The following is a 25,553-nucleotide window of genomic DNA, read 5'->3' on the forward strand; positions in this document are numbered from 1 at the left end:
TGTATCTACTATGACCGGTAATCCCGTACATCGGTAATAATATTTTGCTTACATCTGTGTAACTCTTTGATCTAGCATAAATTGTACAGACGTCTGTGTGAAGGATCCACTTTGAAGAGTCAGAAATGTTTCAATATAAGCTGCTACATTTCTTAGGGTTAATCTGTGTGTTACAAAAACATTGGAAACAAAAGTTGAATGAAGTAGAAGGAAGGAATCTGTGCATTTCAGAAAAGGGGAAAGGACTACAAGCGTAGGAAGGCATCTCCTCTCATCCCAGGCAACCCACTGACACTGGGTAGCATTACAGATTGGCAAAAACGAAGTAAGGTTTTGTTCAAATATCTCACAGTGCATTGTTTCTTGGACTTTATATAAAAAAAAATATGTAGTCTGTACTTCAGAATTCCAAGTCGGTAGGCCTTGGGAATTAACTCTGCAGCTGACTGGCACCCTATAGCCAGCATATACAGGGATGCATACGTAGGAGTCGTGCACAACACATTGTACTATGCTGTGCAAATTCAAAATGTGCCCTGAGATATGTGGTCATAGTAAAGTGAAATCTCCTGTAGGATTTAGTGGTTGTGTTAAAAGACTTTTCATCCATAAAATGTGTAAAATTTTTAAATAGATTAGCAGCTTGAGATTCTTTTCCTCATAGAAACATTCCCTTCTGTGCACAAATTACTATTGTATACTGAGTATCACAGTTTTCTCCTTTACAGCTGGAGGAGACATTTGATTCAAGAAGCTCAGCTGTTTATTCTTGTGTCATTACTACTTAGCCTTTTCATAGCTGCTATGGGGAATAAGAGAAGAGGCTGCTAGTGACATCTTCAATATTTTTCTGTAAACTGTTTCTCAGGCTTGCAGCCACCAATGGCACTGATGTCCTTAATGACTTTTTTTTTTTTTTTTTTGAGATTGTCCCAATGGCATTACTTGGAAATAGTATTACATTCTTGCAATTTTCATTTGACCGATAAACTAGAAATATTTCACCGTAATGCAGAAGTGGTAGCCAGAACAGTATTGCTATTGCTGTTCACTTCTCCTAAGTACATTCTCCAGCTTCCATTTTGCTGGAAACTGTATAGCCTGTCGAACGAAATGGGAAGATTTTGCTATGCAGTCAGGAGCAAATCACTCAAGTTTTGGTTAATTACTAGTTTTACTTATTTGCAATTTTTAGTGACAAATGAAAGAATTGTAACTACTAGCCAGCCAACTGTGTGAGGTTCGAGCGCATACAGACTGATCCTTCTCTTGTATCATTTAGGTTTCTCTGCAACAGTGGAATTTCTGTATGAATTACAGTATCAATCAAATGAAATTAAATCTCAGCTTGGAGCTTTGGTTGGTATGCATCTGATTGAAAGAGAACGGGATACAGAATCTGGAATCGTAACACTGATCTTTAATATAGTGTTTGCACCTAACAAACCGATGAGGTAAGCTCCTATTCCTTATTACCAACGGAACATGCAATAAAATCCTGTCTGGTCACTCTTAGCTATGTAAGCACCTCCCTGCATTGTTTTCCTCATTTTGATTTCTCCTCTGAGGTCTATTATTTTAGATTTTCTCACTTGCTACTTCTTAGTATGATATCTTTGGTATAAAAACTGACAGTGTTTGTTTTTAATGCCTGCTGGATGGTTCTGTTGAGTTACTGCCTTAGTCTGTGTGTGCATCAATTTACTTCTAAACATTGGAGTATTGAAAGACTTCCAATGAAAATTAGTTTTTCTCAAAATTTGCGGAAAGTATACAGACAAGATGGTTTGTCAGTCTTGAAAAACTTTTCCTAGATGAGCATGCATGCATATTCTTTGGCTGGATGGGATGGTTGAATTTGAAATTAGTCTCTAGTGCCCTGGTAACAACAGTCCACAGGAAAATATTATCCTCTTTTATAGCTGTGATGTGAAAAATGATGGATTTGCTTTCATTTACATTAGTACAGCCCACCTCTTCAAAAAGAAACTGTGAAAGGGAGATCCTTTTGGAGAGAGAGGGAAGTTGCGCCTTGCTTTTGAAGCAGTCAAATGTGTATGGGGAGGAAAGAAGCTTCAGTAAGATGCAGGCACATGGTAAATTCAGAGGCTCAACATTACCAGGAAGATTAGGGAGCAGTCACTGCCGAACATCATGGGTTGCATGCAAAGATGGTATTTTTAGGATTCAGGAGGGAAATGAAATCAACAAACAGCAAACCTTTAGGAAAGACTATCCACCCACACCATGCAGTGTCATTGTGTGAAAGGGGAGGTTAATTTAGAAACCCTTTTTATTTCTACTCTGTCCTTTTTTATTTTATTATTTTTTTTGTTTGGTTTGGTTCCTTATCGTTGTGTGCTTGAGACCTATCAGGCTTCAAGTAGAGGACTCAGTGACTGCAACTAATTAGTTTATCTTCAGAATCTACAGCACCAACTCTCTTCTTAGATGGTCTGAAGACATCAGAGTCTGGAATTTTTCTGAAGTACATAGACCTTTGTCAGGTCTATTTGATTCTAATATGACCTGCTAATATGTTCTGGACCAAATTCTCCTCTAGCACCACAGTAAATAAACAATAATGAGTAAAACAAATTGAGTTAAACAAATTTAACACAACAGAGAATAAGCAGAAGAAGAATCAAGTCTCATGGCTGTGCCCATAATTTTACTTTTGTATTATGTCCTTTCTTGTACTTTGCTGTAAATATCAAGTGCTATTTAGTCTACATTCCAGTCTAAGTGCAACTGATATGTACTATGCCACATAAAGTTAAGGATGTATTCCAATTTAAAGCCATCTGTATTTTCATTTTACTGTAGTATAGTTCTACACACCTGAGGCTTATTTTGGACATTAATTTGCTCAGTTTGTGTTTTATAATGTTGTTCTACGTATTGGATGTTTTTATCTGAAATTTTAAGGAGTGAAGCAACTCTCGTAGTACAGTGCACTACAGGAGGTGTTTGGAAGTTTCCAATGCTGTTCATTGCTACGGAGCCAGAAGTGGATGATGTCATCAACATTGAAGGCATTGGCCTGAAAAAGGAATCTATAGTTGTCTTTAAGCTTACAAGCCAGACAAGGTAAAAACACTTATGATAAAGTATTTATGTAGTTTTCGAAGGCTAGAACTCACACTCAAAATTGGATAGGATAGATTTGGGCAACAGAAACATAACTGGGCTGCAGCTATTTCAGTGATGCATCATTAATTTCAAGTGCTGCATTGTATAGGTAAGAAGTATGATTTTGAAGCTGTATTGTAGAAAACAGAAGCATTCTACATTTAGGCATTAGCCCCTCAAGAGAAAATTTGCAGAATAGATCCAAATATTTATGTTATGACTTTAAAGTTTTGCCCTAAAATGCTTTTGTGTGTTAAAATGGGTAATATAATGTTAAGGAAGGTGTGTTGTGATATTAAAGGCTCACTATTAAAGCCTTAATGTTTTTACTAATGGATTTGTTTTTTAAGGTACTTTATACTTACACCAAGCTAAAAACAGTCCTTTGCATTGTGCTTTAAAAATTTTGAAATGTGCCATTTTTAAACTATTCCTGTTTTATTATACAAGCATGTTATGAATTCATGTCTACTCTGCCCTTTCACTAGATAGAATAATTGTGTCATTCTTCAGTATTTTGTTACTCTCCTTTTTAAAAGTCCTGCAGAAATCTCTGTTAATATATTTTTTTACATACTTTTCATTATTTTCTCAGAGTTTCATAATGTTATAGCAAACCCATAGTGTCATTTGTCTACAGCAGAAAGTGAAGGAATAAGTTGTGTGGTACTGATAGGTAAGTTTTAAAATAGTAAACAGTGAACCTGAAAGAATCATGATGCTTACAATCTAATTAGCTTATGGAAGTTTTTAAATTTCCTTTTTTCTTTAAAATTGACTTTTTTTACTGTATATCTAGCAAATGTGCCAGATATACTGATTGATAGTTAACTTTCATTGTAGATACATGCTTTTGTAGCATCCTCAGCAGGAAGTGTGCTTGGTTCCAACTGATTTTTTTTAAGAGCTTATTTCCAAAAGCTATGCATCTAAGATGGACAGTTGTTCCAGCTTTTACATGGCTGTCAGTGATGATAATTACCAAGGACTCTGAAAAAGGCTCCTATCACAGTGTTCAAGTTAACAGCTTCAATAGAATAGGCTGTTTCAGGAACAAAAGTGAAGCAATTGCTCTGGCAATACTGTAATCTCCTGGTAGGTGTTTGATAGTAGTGAAGAGACCCAATGTTCTCCTGAAACATGTTATAAAACCTGAATCATTATAGTTATATAAAGAAGGAGCCATGATGGAAGGCAGATTCCCTTTTTCCCTTAAACAAATTCCAACTTTAATTTACATTACAAGGGTTCCCCCCATACATTTCAAATACAAAATGTAATGCTTGCATGTACTGAATAAGCTCCGTGTTGTAAATAGCGCCAACAACTGCTCTGTAAGTTTTATGTTGCTTTCTCTTATCTTTGATTTGCTTAGGAGCTTTTGGTGGTGGAGGTTTTGTTATAGAAATAGAACAGTCAGCCAACCAACATTTACCATACAGGATCTGCAGTTTAAAAGCAGTTACACAAGAAACCCATATATTACAGATGTAATTTAATGCCTGAATAACTCAAATGACTTAGATTAAAAATAAAACCATGAAATATTAAAATATGGATTAAAAGTTTAATTGGGATATGGAGTGTCATCCTACAGACCTTCCCTGAAAAAAATGATCAGGAGTTTTTCTTAAGTAAACAGGTAGCAGCAGAATCTCATAGAGAATCAGTTCTGGTACTTAGAGAGAGGTGGGTTTTTTTCACCCTGCCTATAGATATTTTCTGCCTTCCTTTCTTATGCTGGATAGTACCTCATGGCACTGCTACTTGGAGACTAACTAGGGGAGAAAGAGAGATGTATTTCTGAGTCACCTGCTAGAAAGGGACTCGGCATCTGTGTCTTCTTCTCCCTCTGCTACTTCCAGGACAGAGTGGTTGCACAGCATCACTGAGAAGATCTATACATCTTTTTGGGCTAGCAGGGTCCACAGTGATGCAACAAAAAATATTTCAGAACCACAGCCCCCAAAAAAGGCTCAGTATCTTATTAAGGCCAGATTAGGATTCTCTTATATATACCAAGCTGAATGAGGATCTTCAGTGATCCACAGAGCACCTTTGGTGACCACTACAAAGCTATGAGGTCAATGGTTTTAGGTTTCTTTTTCTTTACAGCCACTGCAACTCAAATGTGGCCTTCTCCCTTTAATTCCACCCCTCTGTTCCCCAGCAAAATCCTCAATGTGTACGAAATATTTCAGACTGAATTAATGATTTTCCAATTTATCCATAACTACATTTGATATACTTGCTTCAGGAACGATGAACAGTGACAAATGGGAGGTAGTTGCTACGCTGCTCACAATGATCTGCAATAATGAAAGCTCTGAGAGTCCATGCAAATATGTAATGCACTCTCTCTTTTAATACATTTAAAATTGACACGCACACATGCCCTCAATGAGAAACAGCCCAATATCTGCTTCAATAAATAATGAAAGGCACTGAGAATGCAGCCAAGCAGTTTTGTTGTATGAAGAAAGCTCAAATATATTTTTAAAACCTGTCTGCACCTAGGACATTTGTGATATATAAGTAGTCCAATATTTTACTTTCCGCTTTACAAATTCAAAAGGGACATATTGTTGAATGGTTTCTTGTAATGGCATTAAGATTGGTTAGAGTCAAAAAAGCAGATTTCACTTGTTAAATAAGAAAAATCTGCCATTTTTTAACATTCATAGATGACTTTCTTCAGGTTTTGTCATAAATGTAGGTTTATTTCAACACCAGCTGAAATCATTGGCAACATTTTCACTGCGGTAACTGGCTTTGGTACGAGCCTCTAACATTAGTGTTTGTTTCAATACCAAATGGATTATTGAATGCCAATGGTTTACAGAATGACAGCAGTATTAACCAAAAAGAATAGCTAAAATCTTATCCCTGGAAATAAAAATTATAGAAACTTGTTTGATATCCAGCTCAAATTATTGGTCTATTATTTTATGCTGATGTCTATAATTGAAACACAGACTAAAAATTCTGGAATTTATGCTTTGCTTAAGAAAACTAGTCCTTTCTATATTTGTTTTACTGAAAATAACTTCTTAATGTATTTTTCATCAATTATGTTTTGCGATCAGAACAGTCGTATTAATACAGAACTCTTTTTTGGAGCATATTTACTACTATACATTCCAGTACAGAGATATTTTGACGGTTGGATTTATTTCTTCACATTAAAATACTGATATCCAGCTACAGCAGAATGTTACCTTATTTGTTTTCCAGTGCAAATACTGCAGTAGCCAATATGAAACATGTGGATAGATGCATATGAATCCTATGTTCACTTGAAAATTTTTTGTAAACTATATTATTTTTGAATGTTTAGTCAAGATGGTGGATAATTCTGTCCTGTTCGTTCTATCTGCTTATTTCTCATACACAGAGCCTCCTTTCACCAACATAATTCTAGCTTTCCATGTACCTGTTAGTGATTGTTTTAATCATGCATCGCTTCCTATATACAGTAAAATTTTATCCATCCTTCCATCCCAACCTGTCTTTCCAATCCTGTGTTTATCACAAACAGGATATTTGTTACCTTGAGGAAACTTTTCAGATGAACTCAAACTATGCTTCAGAAAAACATACTTAGTCAGCTCCTGCTATCACAAAAGCAAACAGCGTGGGATCAATATAGTCTCCACGGAGTGGTATCTGCAAAATCCAAGGCTCCACTTGACTATGGAAACAGAGCTAGAATAAAGAGAGAACAAAACAGGTGGACTGGGGAGATGAGAAGAAAGATGAAATTAGGCTTTAAAATGACTGCATGTGCAGAGTTAGTTATCTTAACCTACATTTCATATTTTGAACATCACTGTGGATATTTTCCTTATTTCTTCTATGCACATTTCCTAGTGCATAGAATAAATGTTCAATTAAAAACATTCCTTGATCACACAAAATGAATTTTAATGCTGTCTGAAGAATAGTGAGCAACCCATTTTTTTTCTATACCCTCCCTAATAGTGAAGGGAAAAAACAAAAAAAAATGTTTACAGTTAAAACTTTGAGAAATATTTCTATTTTACTGTAATTACTGCTGTATCTCATTAGAATTACCATGAGCCAGAATTAGGTATGCTGCAAGAAAATGCATTCATTAATTTCTCAGCACATGCACCCTCTCTTCACCCTCTCTCACGCGTCGCTGTGCCATGTTACAGGCCTGGATTCCTATGCCAATCTCTTTGTTACCAGTTCTGCAAAATTCTACCATTAATCTAAAGATGTAATTAGAAGACTTTATCTCCCGCATAGTGGCAGCTGAAAAGAACAAATGTTGACTGAGCTCCATTTTTTGGAGCCTGAATGGAGACTAGTGGCAAATATCAATAATGGTACACGTGCAGCAGAGCTTCCAAAAAGTTATCATCATCCTTCCTAATAATACAATACCTGACATGTCACACGTTTAGCCAGGAGCTGTAACTAGCCATGTCACCCGGGCCACTTTTAGCAGGAAAAGTCAGTTACCAATCTGCAAATATAGTACCCCTGGGTAGAACAGGAATGAGACAGAAATCTTAACATTTTGTGAAGATAAAACCCCTAGCTCCTGCTTTAGTTTTACAACATGTACACAACAAAAGTGATGTTGTATTTGGTAGAGCATTCCTTGACAGTCATTCGTCATGCATGTTAATTCTGAAACAGTCTTTCCAAAGCTATAGAGTGATAAATGGAGTTAAATCTTTCCTGATGTCCAGAGTTCAGGATTTAGAGTGGTCATTTAAACCAGAGTTGGTTTTGGTCCGAAACATAACCAATTTTGATAAATAATGAGGATTTCCTAATTTTTTTTCCATTGTCATTTTTTCTGTTGAAAAGAAATTATCTAAATCATACCACCTATCACTAATAATTTCATAGAATTTGACAACTGCATACAGTTAATAAGTTTAAAGAACTTCACTATGTAATAACTGAAACTTCTTGTGTAATCCAACAGATGTTAACTACAAATTACAAGAAGTAAGTTTAGTTATGATTAACTATTTTTGGAGGCACATTGCAACATTTTCAAACCATATCCCATATTTGCTTAAGCAGTTATATACTTTACAGATTAAGACATTTTGTTATTTGTCTTTTATTGAAAAAAATTACATTTGATCAAAAGCATTATGCATTGTTTTTTATGTATAGTTTGCAAAATGCTGAGTTTTATAAAGGAATAAATTTCTATAGGAATAATTTACTGCTTCACTAGTTTGAGGAAGAGAGGAGTAAAAATTAAAGTTACTTTGAGCCTTAATTTAATAAAGGCTCATATTTTCAGATTTGCTGGGTGTTTTACAAATTTTGCAGTAAGATCTCTATGGGAATATAAATTTTAAGGTTTTCTTTAATTGAAGACATAAGGTGCTATTCTTTTTTAGTTTACTAATTTGAAAATTACCTAACATGAGAACACTGACGAGCACAGGCTGCTATTTAAGAACAATGCTATTAAAGAACAAGATTAAAGGAGTAATAAATATGTCTATGAAATACTAGCTCGATTTCCACTCTTCCTGGTTGCCATGATTTCATTGTCCAATTATTAATTAAATTCAAATTAATATTTACTCTTGTTCATTATTTGAGTAAGGGCAGAGTTCGTATTGTCTGATAGCAATATCAAACCATTATGACAGGAGTTATGGAACACGCAGGTGGGAAGACACATTTGCTTTCTCTGGTTTGTATGGCTTCTGCCCTTATATTTACTAATTCATTTGTGCTTGGTTCGTGTGTGTTTTGAAGACTCTACACATCATTAAACTTTATCAAGTATGTTAGTAACTGCCACCCTTGAATTAAACAAAAGCCTTCCTGAAAAAATATAGACTGCCTCATCACTGTCCTTCATGGCTGAGAAATGACAAGCCAAGCATTGACTCCAGAGCTGTTTTACCTGAAGCAGTAATCAAAGAGGAGGAATTAATTTTTAATCATTTTAAACCACATAATTATTAATTTTTAATTATACACCAAATATACCAACACGGAAAACAATAATGTCTGAAATTCAGGTGCTATCCTGGGAATTTTATCTCCAGCTTTCTCTGTACTATAGAAGATGAGAATGACAAGCAATTCACTTGCTAGTGAGTTAGCCAGGATGCCAGATCATCTCCCTGATGTGAACATCAGTGAAAACACTGCTTGTTTTTTCTTGAGAGGCCATCTTTAGGTATATTTTTGAAACAAAAATCCATTATTTATCAGCACTACAGGCACTGTGAAAGGTTCCTGTTTCTGATTGTGTGTGAGTAAGTTTTTACTTGCTTGTTCTTGTACAGTTAGCCATATCTTCATCAGAATGCCTGCTGGGCTATCATATTAGGGCTATACATTTAATTTGCCAGAATTTCTATTTTCCTTATTTGGACATAGCTCCCACTTTGAGGAACATTTTGCAGCCAGTAACTGACTTGAGTCTTTTGTTTAAAGCTGCCAGGCTTTGGGGAGGGGAAGGGGAAGGGGAACGGGAAGTGGAAGGGCAAAAGGGAAGGGAAGGGAAGGGAAGGGAAGGGAAGGGAAGGGAAGGGAAGGGAAGGGAAGGGAAGGGAAGGGAAGGGAAGGGAAGGGAAGGGAAGGGAAGGGAAGGGAAGGGAAGGGAAGGGAAGGGAAGGGAAGGGAAGGGAAGGGGGAGGTTTTAGGTTGTGACTGGATGTGTTCATATAAGTATGTATGTGTGTATGTGTATATATATTTTACTCAACACAGAAAAAAATTACAGCTGCCTCTAGTACCTTGTCCTCTAGTACCTTGTGCTAATGCTGTCAAGAAGCATGCAGATTTTCTTTAAAGCTTTTTTATTAGTTTTTCTCCATTTTTATTTATGAAAATTAAAATCTGACAAGGTTGATGCAGTAAGATTTTTTCTCTGACTTGGCAAATATCTTGTGTGCACAATTGTAGATCAGTTTTGTGACAGTTTCATTTTAAACTGTCTGGTCCCTTGTCAGGACTAAAACTATTAGCTTTTTCTCCTATGTGTTTTCTGACTAACTGTTTTGAGGAGTCATTTACGGTCTCTGAAAAAACTACTGCTGCATCACACCCTGCTAAGATGCAATATCTGCAGGAATAAAGTCCTTATTTTCTTGTGTCTTCCATGCATGCAGCCTGTCCCATCTCCCTTAGCGTTTCATCATTGCAGCTGTAGGCTAAGTCATGCTCTTGTATGCCTCACAAAGACACAAAGTGCTTATTAGGAGTCGTCATCCCCAACTACTTATCAGAAAACAGACTGAACACAGGAGATAAAGAAAGTGCCATCTTAAAATGTCCCTAAATCTAGTCTATGGAGCAATGATGCTGGAAGTGAAGACCTGTGTTCAGGTCTCTATTTCCAGAAACAGGGTTTGAATATTCATCTCAGACGTTTCTGATGAGTGCTCTACTCTGCTACTCAGTCTAAGAGGCATCACTTCTTTTTCATCCCGTGCCTGCCCTTTGTGTGCAGTAGGTGTGCTCTAGGCATTCACAGCTGAGCAGTCCTTGTGGGAAATATAGATGTGAAAACTCAAGGCTTAGATGGCACATAATCGGGAACTCAGGCCGTAGCAGGATTAGTGCTTATGGCCCAGGGATATAAACTCAGCTGCACAACTTTAGGCACCACAAAAAGAGATTGTCAGCATAAGTTTGCTGTCACAAGACTTGAAGTGTAGTTTCAGACATTCAGTAGTTTTGCCCACCTTGCTGTCACCTAAAGGAAAAGCTAGGCTCGCTCTGCTAATGTGCCCAAGTCTGATGGCACTGCTAAATGTCAGTTAATTTTTTTGAGGAGGCAGAAGCTTTTTGGTTTCTGTTTTCTGCACTTGCACTATTTGTTTCTACCAACTTACGGTGTGACCTTTTTTCATGAGGTTATTTTGAATTTAAGAAAACCTTTCGTGAGAACATATTCCAAAGGAGAGCTATTTTTAAACAAGATGACATAGACCCAGCATACCATCCACTGAATAGCACTTGCCCAGGAAATGTGGGACATTTCCGTAGAGATATGAATTGTCATAAAATATTAAATTTCACTTCTTTGTGAGTATTTTCTTTGAAAAGCAGTGTTATTTCTGGTGTGACAATCCATGAATAAACAGATTTGAACAGCTTTTCTTTGAGATTCTGTTAGATTTTCATTCTTCAAGTTTTATCAACTAAAAATGTGTTCCCTCTAAGCATGCATGATACTTGTCCTGCTGTACTGTGGCAGGGTGTTGTGGCTTATTTTTTGACCATGCTGTTGTATTTCTAGTTTCAATTTCTTTTGTTCTCTTTCTGTCCAGATAGTGGTAGGGTTGTCCTCAGCAACACAGAGACTAAAAGGAGAATGCCTGACTGGAAAATACAAAAATGTGTATTCTTTTCATGCTGAGAAATTTTATGGCAAGGAGTCCCTGAGGACCTGTGATAGACAGGCTGCAGCAGTTTGGGATTGTCCTAAGATTGTTTTGTAGTCCTCAGCCACTGTCTTTACCAGGAATAAGACATTTTCTTTGGGCACAACAGTACTTCCATGAAACTAGCAATTAGACAAGATCTGCAGTACCTGTGACAGAAATTCTTTGAGAGAAGAGATATACAATAATATCAATAGAGGAACCTAATTATTATTATTGCAGTATCTTAAAGTGTTTAGTTTATGGCATATGAAAAATGTGGAAAACAGTGATAGAAAACTATTATTTTCCATATGTTCATTTCAAGGCTTTCAGAACTCCCTCCCAATCTAGTAACACTCCACCAGATTGCAAATTCAGTTCTAGTCATAAAACTTAATAAAATGGGTGGCTTGTCAGTTTTATTTGATTATAGATTGGAAAAGTGAGGGGCTTTTAATAGGAAAAGTGGATTTTTTCACTCTGACATGGAATTTATTTCTATCACTATTATTCTATCTTTACAGGGCAGATGATTCTTTTCTTTCTAGTGGCAAATGCCATCATTATTCTGTAGTTATTATAATATTTATAATAGCATGTAAGTATGTTTGAAATGGAAGACCAGTATGCAGGTCCCTGTGTATAAAGATTATAAATATTTATAAATAAATGTAAATAATTACTACAGGATATTTATTCTGTAAGAATGCTATTACTATTCTCTATGCATTCCAGGGACTGCCAAGTTTCCTGAGTCATGCCACATGGTGGCCTAAATGTTAGACTGTAGATAAATTGTGTTAAGGTCCTGTAAAAGGCACCATAGCCTCCTGTGCTTTTCTGTAGGACCCCAGAGCCATTCACTGCGCACTTCCTGGCAGGCAGCGATCCCGAGTTCCTTGTGCTGCCGCAAGCTGGAGAACTTCTTCCAGCAGGCACTGTGGGAACCCATATAACGGTGGGCTTCAAGCCAAGGATGTACGGCAAGAAGCATACGGCAACACTTGTAATCCAGGTAAGCCTTTCTGAATGCAATACACAAATATACCTTCAGGAGTGGAAGGAAAAAAAGAAATCCTATACAAAAAAGCAGCATTGAAACATACAAATGCATGCACCGTGATTATATTACTGCTCTTCGCTATGAACAAGAATAAAACTAAATTTTCAAAGTTAACTCATGACAAGCTGGAAAAACACATTATATTTTAATTTCTGTGTTATCCCTTTGCCATCATCACCAGAGACAGATACTTATCTTGATACGTTTGCCCCAACTCCATAGACAACGTGACAGAATGACTTTTCACAAAGAATCAAAATAATCATGTTAAGAACTGGTGGAGAATATATCAGTAATTGAATACGTGAGACCTAGGTTATTGATTTTACTTGTATTATACCTCCTAGGATCAAAGGCACTAGAAGCTAGATACTAAACTGTAGAAGGCAGAATTTCAGAACACGAAGCCAGGAATAACTTTTTTAAAACAAGCTTCAAAATAAACAAAAAGAATTTGTAGCCAAGTAGCTTCTGTAAGTCTGAAGGTCAGGAAACATTTAAAGACATTTATTCCTTCAGTAATAAAAATGTTCTTATTACTGCAGGAATTTATTTTTAAGTTTTAAATCATTCTTGAAAAGGAAACTGTGGAAAACATACAGTAGCAGCAAACACCCCAAACTCTACAAATCATGGTTTGCACTTTAAATGTATTCACTGCATGCTGCCAATGTTTTCAGGCTACTAGATTAGAAGTGAAACACCAGTATTGATTTAAAAAATAAGATGGTCAAAACAAAGTTGATAAAAAGATGCATAGCAAATAACTATAGTGTTTTATCTCTCTGAGTGACAACTTGTACAACAGTGAATAAGAAATTCAGATCCTGGAAAAACAAGAAGGCCCTTTAATCCCTCCTACTTGTTTTCTTTTACCACATGAGACATTTGATTAATTTAGTCTTTTTACATAAACAGCAGTGATGCTTATCGCTCTTCCATTTGAAAAAGAGAATAACTGACTGAATTTATTCTGTATTCTTTTATATTTGCATAATGCTATATGACACATCTACAGAGCTCAGAAACTTCTAGTGTAGTTCTGGAACTGAACTCCTGTTTTTAGGCATGACACATGTAAATGTGCTAGCAATGTTTGTCTTTGGCTTAACTTCCATCACTAACAGAGCTTTAACATAATGAACTTGTCTGGAATGGGATAAACACGATGGTCAAAGATTATTGGCTTTCTAAGAACTCAGTCAGTAATCCAAAATTTCCTTTTAGGAATTTATCAGTACAGATGGGCTTCGAGTAATTGGATTTTTAACGTACATCTACTCACACCTCGGTCTCTGGTTATGATCTAGGCAGACGGCTCTTTACATCTCCACCTTTGATACTGGGTGTGGGTGTAAGAAGTCACTCATACATATTACATATACATATTGGATCACATCTTGTCCTATCTATTCCTGTATGTTCAAAAACACGTTGAGGACTCTTAATGCTCACAGGCGCAATTTGGACCAATATTACACCATCAGAGTATATTAGAGATATTCCTAACATTCTTACTCTAACTGAAGTATTAAGTTGTTTCTGTAATTTTTTGATGAGGCCTGTGGTCTTTTTGCTCTTATTGGTAGTCCTGTTGTGTGCGCCGGACTTCCCCCTTTCCTCTCCACACAAGCTTTCATTTCTGTAGTTCTAATGTAAGCCAGAGCATCTGTGACTGTGTGTAATTCTGCTGCTGCGCTCTCAACATTGACCTGAAATAAGACTTGATGACACGTTGAGAATACCAGGTACTCATTTCTGCCTTTCCTGTTAGCTGAAATAATTTTCATTAGTGACCTGAGGGAGACAGATTTAGTTAGATGGCAAAAACAGGATTAAATCACTCTTATTTGGGGAATAATAATGGAGGTGGCGAAACACAATTAATGTTGGACCTAACACTGAAGAACCTCTCTTGCACGTATCCTTTCTAGCCAATGTACTGGCTGAGGCTTTGGGCTATTTTTAGAAAGAGTGAGAAAGCTCCTTTTCTTTTACAGTGTCGCCTCTCTTCTGATGCTGCTGTAGTACAGGGCTACAGCAGTCTTGCTGGAAAATTTGTTTAGTTGCCCTGCTGAGAACCCAGTCCTGAGGAGCTAATTAGCATTAAGAGATTACAATTTGTCTTCACCAGAATTTAGTGTGTACATTTTATTAACTGAATGTATCTATATAATTGAAATAATGTAGCCTCATTTATATTTTCTGCACACAAATCAGGTACTTCATGGGATATTTTGTGGATTCTTTAAGACTTTAATATTCATGAATACTTACAGTAGATTTTATTAATAGCAGAAAACCTTAATTACTTTGCTGAAGCAATTAAATGTTCTTTAACCATCATAAAAACTTCTGTTCTCAGTCAACTACATATCAAAACAATTGAAGTTAGACACTTATTTGAATAGCTGTTAGGAATCTTAATTTTGTAAAAGTGACACAGAAAATTACTTTAAAAAATTCTGTAGATCAAAGAATGAAATATAATAAAAAGCCAGTAAAGAAAATAATCATGCTTGTTTCTGTGGCTGTGAAAGAGAACATCATACTCTAGTCGAGCGGCAAGTAAGAAACAGTGACATGGTGCATGAAAAGCATTTTTAAATAGGTATTATTCCATGATCCAACTTCCACATTTATAACAGCTTTCATAAGTAGCGTGGTTCTAACCGAGAAAACATGTATTGCCACTAATGATAAATTAGTGAAGAGAGCGTGCTTCTTAGATAAGCTATAAAGTGCTGCGAGGGAAAAAAGGACTTCCTCAGCCGCACTGGCATCTCAGAGCTAGGCTGTGACGTGCAGGTAAAGCTGCACAGAAAACCAACAGAGCTTAGGGACGGCACGATGCAGCTGGGGCGGGGGATGCTCTGCGAAGGCTTCCTGGGGCAGGAACCACTGCCAGGCACAAGACAGAGCAGCCAGGAGGCTGGCAAATCCTTGGAAAAGGGCGTATTCAAGTTGGCTTACAGTTAATTTGCTTGCACTGTGCTGAATTCAGCTAGAGACCCGAGCAATTGCTTTGCAATTCATGGGTGAGACTTCAGAGATATTCTAAAGCAGAAGGCACGCCAAATAAATCTTAAATGATAAAATAGATGTCAGAGTAAACCAGATTGCAGGTAACATTATCAAGCCCTCCAGAAGTCAGGCTTGTGCACCTTTATTACTGAATAATCACTAACTTAACCTATGGAAGATAGCATATCAAAACCATTTGTCATGCTGTTCTGGAAATAAATGATGCAGTGTGCAAGCCACACTACCCAGGTGTGGCTTCTCTAAGCTTGTCTGTGCAAACTTGCATATCTGAACATAAAATGGTACTGTTACATATTCAGTAGCTTGGTGAAAACACGTTCTGCATTGTTCCTGGTAGATTTGTTAATTACCATAGTTTAATGTTACTCTAAATTGTAGCTCTTAAACAGAATGAGCAAGGAAAAATGTAACAAAGTTAATAGGATTACTGCAATAGTTTCACATTAAATAAGATGTCACGTGTGTCCCTTGCCACTGGTTGATGTTGACCTGAGTTTTATGATTAAAAGCAGAGATCCAGAAAGTTCATTACAGGCAGTGAATGTAACACATCCTGTCATTAGCATCACTGGATTTTGAGTGCAGAATCAACACTCAAAATGTTTGATTCACAAGCATGAGGAAAGGTTACTTTGCTTATTGAGACTATAATTCTCATAAGGCCAAAAGATGATCACAATATGGGAACCATTGCTGTATGAAGGCATTCAAACCATTGCCAGTCCTGAAGGAATGGTTGATATTGATTGTATTACATCTAAGCAATGCTGTGAAACATCTAATACTTGAACTGCAGAAGTAATTAAGCCACCTTTAATTCTGTCTGGAAATGTTCCTCTAAGCTAAGAAAATGATTGTTAGCCATCTTCTTCATAGAAATTGCTCAGAGCCTGTCCGGGCATTGGTCTGCTTGTGGGATGTGGTAAGTGACTGCCTTTGCATCACTTGTTTTTTGTTGGTTTTTGTTGGGTTTTTTTTTTTCCTCTTTCCTTCACTTATTTAACTGTCTTTATCTTGATCCATGAGTTTTCTAGCCTTTGCTCCTCCCTTCCACAGTTCACATAAAGGTTTGGTTTGGTTTGGTTTAATTTCATTCCGTATACACTGATCATAATCAGTGATTTTTTGCTTGTCACCACTGCAGTATAAATAAGGGTCAGGGAATATTGGATGCACTATTTGTAATTTCCTGTGTTTTAACTTATTTGGAAGTCCTGCAAGTTTTATTTGGACTTTCCTGAGTTAACACTGTTTAGAAGATAATTGGAATACCATGTATCTTAAAACTCCTGATACTTGCTCCCAATATTTAATGCCCTCCTAATATAGATTTCCCTGGCAATTAATTAGCATGTAACTCAGTACCACTGCCAGCCTACAGTGAATACACATGGATGATCTGTGTTCTGCAAATTAATCCTATGAATCATGAGCCATCTGTAAGAATGGATTGAATACCAAAAAATATACTTTTATATAAATTATTTGGTGACTGTTACCAGTATTTGCTGAATAAATTACTTCATGAACATTACCCAGTCAGCCATCAAGATGGTTAAATAACTTACTTGAATACCTTATGACATTTAGTAAAAAGTGTCAGCATGCATCTCATTTTTGCATTCTTCAAAATATTATTCAGAAGGATTTAGCTCTGCAGATGGCCATTACTCCAACCAGGTGAGCCAAATTATTTCTCTCTTCACACTTCAATTACGTTATAGTCATCGGGAATTTTGAGGCTTTGATAAGAGGAAGTAATTCATTTCAACAAGAAATCCTTCTTCAGGCTGTCAAGGACATTCAGACTGTGGTCTGGTCTTCTTAAATTGCGTGTGAAATAGGCCTAGAGATGCATTGCAAGGAGCCTGGGATTCTTAAATACCTATGTTTATATTAGATATATCTTCTTAACAGAGACTCTCTTTTACATTTCTATTCTAGTAGATTGTGTAGATTGTAGTAAATTCAATACCTTCATCCTTAGACTGTGTTACTACCAGTGCTAGTATTAGAATTGTTCCAAATTTGATATAATAAACTGCACTGCCTTAAGCGTAGGAAGAGTAAGAGTACCTCTGATTTGGGAAATTTTGACCCACTTCCTAGGCAGGTAAATACAGCTTGTAAGTCAAATATTCTATCATAATTATATGGTCATATGTAAATGACCTTTCGAAGTCTCTCCCTCCTCTCCACCACTCCAGAAAAGTCTGAAATGTGATCTGTCTTTTCCTTTGCTGAAACAGGTATGACCTTGAAACCCAAAGCAGCAGCTTCGAGGCACTTGCACAGATTCTGAACTTGGTAGACTTGCTCTTGTGCTGCAGTTTTCATATTGGTTAGAATAGTTGTTGTAGTTAAGCTGTACAGCCTTACCCTGCAGCAAATACTTATGGCTTCAGCAGCTTTTAAAAACCTAATATTTTGCCCTTGAAAATTAAACATTCTAGTAAAATAGACATTTGTGGGTGTCTAAGGTTTTTTGAAAATTACTGAGTATTAGGTTGTCTTGAAAATTACTGAATTCTAGGTTGTCTTGAAAATTACTGAATTTTAGGTGGTTCTAGTGCTAAACAAAGCACCAACCCAAATTATGTTGACAGTAACTCTTTTGCATTTGTGTAACACTTGTTTCCCCTTTAGCAGAAAATGCTGAACTAAAACAGTTCCTTTCAGTAAATCAGTACATAAATGCACATTTTTTTCACAATGACTGTTTCCAACTGTCTTGGATGATAGCACATGATTTACAATAGCTGGACTACCATAGTTCAAAACGATAAATTAGGGTGGGGTTTTTTGTTGTTACTGCTCTTTTTTTTTTTATTTCTGGCTTGATGGATCCTATCTAAAGGGTTCATGTCATAATGCCCACAACATTTCCCCCATTGAACCCAATGCGTTTCCATGAGGGAAAGAGCAATCTCTCCTGCCACAAACCACACCTGACGCAGGCTGCAGCAGCAACAGAATAGGCGGCTTTTTTCACCAAGTCAAGCCACAAACTTTTTTTTTTTTCACGGAACATGCAATCTAGGACATTTGTATAGCAAACAGAAAATTAGCAAAAGGTTATTACTACCCAGAAGGCTATATCAATTGTTTGATGCTGATGATAAGTGAAGTTGAGAGGTGGCATAGCCCATCACTTTTGTTTAAATCCCATTTCAAACAATTAAGATCGCTATAGACAGTAAAGTTACAATATGTGTGGATTTCGGAACAGAAATGATTTTTTAGTAACTCAGTTTAAATCGCTGAAACACCTATCAGATCTTTCCTCTGACCTTGAAGTGATCAATGAGACTTGCACACAGTGTATATGACCCTGAGGTTAAATTGTCTTTAAACTAAATTGTTCATCTGGCATACTAAAGTGGATAAAGCATTTCATCTTGTACTGAAGTTAATAAAACAACTAGCTAACTCTGGAGAGTGATTTACTTTTCTTAAATGAAAACTTTATCTTTGGACATAAGATACTGATGTTGGTCCATGTCACACCCACTTTTGCTGGATTTTATCTTTACAGGCAGTGGAGTTACTAGATCATTTCACAGTATTAAATAAGGTTGAGAATAAAGATTAGTTAATCTGCCTGTTTTACACAGGAATAATATTCAATTTAAATTAGATTTTGATTTTAGCAGAATTGTAATGAAAGTTTAAAAAAATTATGCATGCATGGTGAAATATCTATTAAGATCTTACGCTTACTAATCTTATTTGAATAAGGCAATTCATTCGGAAGACACTATGTAAAATCAGTACTGCCAATTTTAAAGTAGAGGTTTTAAAAAAAGTTTATTTAAAAATACACAGCCAAAAAGTCACCTATTCTTTCAACATTAGCACAGAAAAGTGTATATGCAGTTACCAAAAAACTAGCTAAAACCGGTTGTCTAACAAGAAGCACCACAATTAGAGATTCATATGGCGATGACATTTAAGAGCTGTAAGTGTATGCAGTGCACATGTGAAATAGTGTAAATGCTGTATTATGTCCATAGCAGAGAACAAAGCCTGTGCCAAAGGGTTTACAGTTTAATCAAACTTCTTCCCGTTGAATAGCTGCAACATGAATGCAAAACTGCTTGCAATGATATCCCTTAAATATACTTTCGCAATGACAGGGCAACAATTAGAACAATAGGAAGGAGCATATGAAAGATAACAAAGCTAAACATCATCAATTCAAACTTTTTCAGTGGCAAATATAAAATCGATAGTTAACAAAACAATATCAGAGAGCCACTTTAACATCCTTTTTATTGTTTTCTGTATGTTGTTGTAAGTATGGGATGACTGTAGAGAAAGTTCAAGATGGAGAACGTTGACTGCTCTTCCCTATGGCCTTTGTAGTGCTTTACCTAGAGCATAATTAATTGACAGAATGCAATAAATAACTAGACAAATATACACACTGTGCTCTGGAGATAGTTGATGGCATTTATGCTATGTGAAAATTTGTAATGATTTGTATGGATACTGTGGCTCCTCTCTGTAGGCCAAATCTGCTTGGCGTACGGACATGCCCAACAGCAGAGCAGAAGCAGAGCTCTCAAACTGGAATGAGCAAATGGGCCACAAAGCCAGTCATGTTGAATGTCAGACTGTTAACTAAGTGCTTGAGGGAAAAACTCTTGAGCTTTGAGGCTGACTGTTGCACTGATTTCCAGATTGACTTAAGAGTATATGCAGCCTTTTTGACCTTTTGTTTCCTTGGATGAAAAATGACACTGGTGTTAAGTGTAATGGTTATATCTGCAAATGATTGTTCTAAGGATTAAGTTAGTTTTAAATGGGCGATGAATTACATAAATCACAACTGTTGTTGGAATGATAAATCTTTATGACTTGGAGCAGGAGAGAAAGGTGATCCTACAAGCCATGTCTCTGTAGTTCAATGCAGCATCATGCGAAAGCCTAGCACTAACAAACCTGCACAAGAACCGCAAGCAGCATGGCTGTGTGACTGCAGGGCTGTGCCAAATGTGGAAACGCAGACCTTGGAAATTTGGAAATATCACTTAAATAACATGACTCCACTGCTTTGAGGCTGCAAAGTCACAGAGTCTGGTGTGTTCTTGTGTACTGTGTATTATGTATGTATGTACATGTACATGCACTGTGTTCTGTATGAAAAACATTTTCACTTGTATGAATATATTTTAATAGACCTACATCATGCCATATTTTTCAGTCAGCGTTCCCTGCAAGTTTTGGCTTGGAAGCAAAAGAAGCCTCAAACATAAAACCTGGGATTTTCAATCTCCGAGTGTGAAGGAACAGATGACAGTGCATGCTTAAAGTGGGCATGCGATGCTTTGTCTTCCTTTTGCATAGTAGAAAGCTGGACATAATGACACATCATTTGAAATCTTTGGGTTTTGTAATCTTTCTGTTGTTTGCTTTTGTTTTTTTTTTAAAGGAAAAGGAGAATAGAAAACTAAAGACCTATGAATAGACCTTTTCCTAGACGTAATGAGAGGAAAATGCTAAAGACTTGGAATAAAGACCTGCTTTCAAGAATTCAAGTGATACATTTTGAAAGAAAAATGACTGAAAGATCTGCAATAGTTACACATGGGTTTTTAGCAACCAAAATTCTGCTTCAGGACACAAATGAAACATGGGAGATAGACAGCAGTATAGCCTTCATATGCATAGAAATAATACTCCTTAAGTATGAATAGATGGCATGTGTAGTAAGAATAAGAATCACGTACTCAGTAAGAATTAAGTACTCAAGCATTACAAGACATGACATAGAAACATATGCTCCATTCCTAGAGACCAGTTATAAACAGAAAGCAAATGAGGAGTGTCATTTTCAATTCACATAAATATTCTTCAAACTAGAAATTTCAACATGAAGCTGCAGTTCTCTTGTGCATACTCAGAGTCCTTTTCTCTTAGTTTTGTTCACTATTTTAATGCAAAAAATCCACCATTTGATAATGCCATTATGTCGCGGATGGAGTGAGAGTGCACTTCACTTGTAAGAGAGAAGCAACAATATACTTTATTGATATAAAACAGTGAGTTAACAAGGTTAAATAGTAAATGCAACAGTGGTTTAATAAGATTCAATGGCATGGTATACTTGATTATTTACTGCATAGAGGACAGGGTCAGACAAAACTGTCAGGGAGACCCTCCCATTGAGTCACAAGGTTCAGAAACGGATCCCCTTGCTTTCTAAACTCCTTCTCAGAGAGGAGTCTAAGTGTGGCTGGATCCAGTCCTAGTCCCAGACTTGGTCAACGGTTTATGTCTAAAGGATTATATGTGCGCAATCCATCCTTTATATCACTTAGCTAAGATTTCCAAGTTTAGCATGCTATTAGTCACTTACCGAGGATCTGTTGCGGCAAGGAATCTCTCAGCCTCGAGGAGTAACCTTGAGAGGCGTCCCTGCTCAAGGGGAGATCCTGGCGTGCAGCCCGCTGCCGTGCAGGAGAGCTCAACAGGCCCTGGGCTGTCCACTATTTAAGGAGTAAGATGATTGACTTATGGTCATATTTGCATATCAGCAAGGCGTCTGGGTCCCTGCTCCAGACAGCCCTTGGCCACTGTGTTGCCATCCATCCTCCAAGTCCAGCATAAGCTGGATGCAGCCATCATGACCCCCACTGGTGGTTATTGCTTACATGGGGGGACCACACCGCCACACGTTATTACCAATACCAGAGCTGCAATTAAATCCTACAGTATACACCTGAGGCATTTATATTGTACTATGGAATAATTACCTTTGAACAACATACAGAGCTATGGGGTTTCCTAAATAAAAAAAAGAATTTTAGATCAGCTAGGAAGCTAAATTACTCATCTTTGTTATGCTTGGTCCTGAATTCATAACATTAGATGTGATTTCTGGTCTCCATGTTCCAGGAGTGTAATTCTCATTCTGTGTTATTGCAGTACCTTACATGGAAAAGCATAAATATCTTTTGAAATCAATGTAGCATGGTAAATCACTGTCAAAAAGTTTGAAGGTATTTGGTCACTGATGATTTTCTATTTCTATGTCTCTGTTCATTATTTGCAGACACAATCAATGCAGTGGACGTATGAAATCAATGGACTGCCTCCACAGACTGTACCACCTACAAGGCCAGCAAAAGTCGTTTCTACTAGCAGTTACATAAAATCAGCCACCGTTCGCCAGCGCAATTTTTTACGTGAAAATCTGAAACTTACAACCACTGGAGTATCCTCACCAATCAAGGGGGCACCTTTGGTCCTCAGGACAAAATACAGAAAGTTATGATCAGTTATTTTTTTGGTGGGGGAGGATGTGAGGTAGACACCTTTGTCAAATAAATTCTGCAGATAAAAAGAGGATATGTTTTTAATTTTTTTTTTAAAGCAGATATGATAAGCATTGATTGTATGCTTTATATGGAAGATTCAGAGTACCTGAGCTCAATAATACTCATTTTTCTATGAGGGATTTTAGATGCTTACCTAACAGTTTATGTATATCATACAGGTGTCAGCAAGTTCTAATGAGAAAAAAGTTTGAGCTGAAAAAATATACTTGAGAACTGGGGAATTCAAACTAATGCTTTGCTTTCTAAGGGATATTACTTTGGTAAGACTTTAATAGGAAGCCTTAATGAACATTCTGTGTGATGTTCAGAATATTACACTCATGCAAACCAAGCAAGCAAACCAATCCTTGATCTTATGAACGATAAAATGCTTTGCCAAAGTTTGCAGTATTTTGGTAAAGTGAAACACGTTTACATGTCATATGTCCAGAGCTTGAATGCCTTTCAGATTCTCTTGCTTTGGGAAATTTCATTAATTATGATATCTTTGCTTTGTCTAAAATAAGAATCCTGATTTATTCATCCCATAACACTTCAAAATATTAGATAATTATACATTAACATAGAATGAAAATAAAATGTCCTCCCTCAGTATTTATGTGTTAAGTACATTTTAGAGAGTGCTTTAGAGTATTGAAATATAGAAGGCTATGAAAAGTCAGTGAGGAATGGAGCTAGATTTTACTTTTTTTTCTAAAATAAACAAACCAGAGGTACCACTCATATTGTGCTTCCATTTCCATTCTTCCCATCCACAGGTGACTTTAGATGCGTATTCAGGCTTTCTTTGTTCTTGATGTAATGTGGAAAATCAGATCTATGCAGACATGCTTTGTAAGATCACTGGATGGGTAACTCCTGCCTTCTTTCTTCATTGAGATTGTGTTTCCTGATTTTACTAATAGAATGTAAATTGTATTTGTGCCTTTATTTTGATGGCGGAATGTACTTTAACAAAAAAAATGGCTTGGCACAGATTAAGTGCTTCCTTGGCACAAATACAGAATGAGCATCATTGCTCAGGAATGGGGAGCCTGAGAACAACCTATGTAGGTCAGTGTAAATGAGCACTAATAAAACCATTTTACCGCAATGTGCTTGAGGATTTTGTTTATGCCACACATTTTAGAGAAGCTATTACAGAAAATGTTGGGAACATATAAAACAGCAATGGCACTAATATCTCCGTTTAAATGCAGTGTGCCCCATTTTGGTCAGAAACCAGGTAATCTGAAGAAGAACAGAATCTGCCTTACAAATTCAGTACACAACACAGGAAAGACATTGTCAATAGTGATATCTGGTATATATCTAACAGGCATTAAGAAGCTATTGCAATATTTATCATAAATGCTGCTGGGACCACAAATGCAGCTATTTTTCATAGGAAGGCTCTATCTGCATATATAAATGAAGCAAATGTTTCTCTGACTGTAAGAAACCAGAATTTATGGATCAAAAATATGCAATGGTTCCACACCTGATTATTGGAGTTCAGGAAATATTTCATAGACAGCTTTTCTTTGTAAAAGCTTTGTTTTCCTTGTTTCACTTTTTTTAAGTTTTGCTTTCCTATTTAAATGACACTTGTTTGCAAGATGCTCAAAACTTTGTAATTCTACCAGAGATGGATTAGCAGGTGGCATATAGGTGAGTCATAACAATTAAATGGTGCTCGCTCCAGAAATTTTATTTCACAGTTTGCTTGCCTGCACTTGCTGCTACATGTAGTAGATTTTCAAATTCTGTCATACATTCAAACATTAAAAAAAATCCATAGGCAAATATTATACAATAAGATAACATCAGAGGGGTGTTTTCAAAGGTGCAGTTTAATTATATTATCTATCTTAAAAGGGAAGCATAATCTATGCTTTCTGGACCAGATTACCATTTTTTTTTCAATGTGTACAAGGTCACTCATGCAAGATATGCCATCATCAGTTGAATTTCTACCTAATATTAAAAATGCATTGCATTTTTCTTATTTTTTACAGAGTTTAAACAGAACTAAAAATATTTCTTCTAATCTTATGAACATACTTGCAAAGGTGATTTAAATAAAGACTATTGTATCTGTGTGGTTGTAACATCCACAATGTTTTACATATTATCCGCATGCATTTATGGATTATACTGACTATATAAACTGTCTATTAAAAATAAATTCCTTTTTACTTCCTGGCTTGGTGCTTTGCACTTCCATCAGTCATGCAACTGTATTCTTTATAACGCAAGGGCTAATTCTAAGTATATCTCTTAAAAAACAGTTTCTAAGCAGCAGCACTGGAAGATTTCCAGAATGATGAGCTTTATTCATTACTTGCTCCCTCCTTTTTACTAGAATTACTGAGCCATATTGAAAATCTGGAGTTTCAACTCATGGAAGGAAAGAACTGACATGATAAAAGATTATAAAATGCTGCTTTTGTTATTTAAACTTGGAGAATTCACTCCAAAGCTTTCAGACCCACTGTTAAATCCAAGCTTCAGAACAGCTGGGCAAGCTGCTTGCCATCACCCCACACCTTAAAAAATGTAATCTGCAAGGGAGTTTAACTATTGGAGATAGGTCTAAACACA

The 25,553-nt window shown here is 36.5% G+C and overlaps 1 protein-coding gene across 1 annotated transcript in view; it reads left to right on the plus strand.

Moving 5' to 3' along the window:
• The window catches only part of CFAP47 (cilia and flagella associated protein 47), a 354,495-nt gene extending 331,589 nt beyond the window's left edge, over nt 1–22,906 (plus strand). Inside the window, exons 62-65 of the mRNA XM_072852476.1 lie at nt 1,283–1,454; nt 2,929–3,090; nt 12,366–12,534; nt 22,685–22,906. Of these exons, the coding sequence (XP_072708577.1) occupies nt 1,283–1,454; nt 2,929–3,090; nt 12,366–12,534; nt 22,685–22,906 (725 nt within the window). The remainder of the gene's footprint in view (nt 1–1,282; nt 1,455–2,928; nt 3,091–12,365; nt 12,535–22,684) is intronic.
• Nucleotides 22,907–25,553: the final 2,647 nt, after the last annotated feature.

Source organism: Ciconia boyciana, chromosome 1, assembly GCF_034638445.1.
Source record: "Ciconia boyciana chromosome 1, ASM3463844v1, whole genome shotgun sequence".
Taxonomy (NCBI): domain Eukaryota; kingdom Metazoa; phylum Chordata; class Aves; order Ciconiiformes; family Ciconiidae; genus Ciconia; species Ciconia boyciana.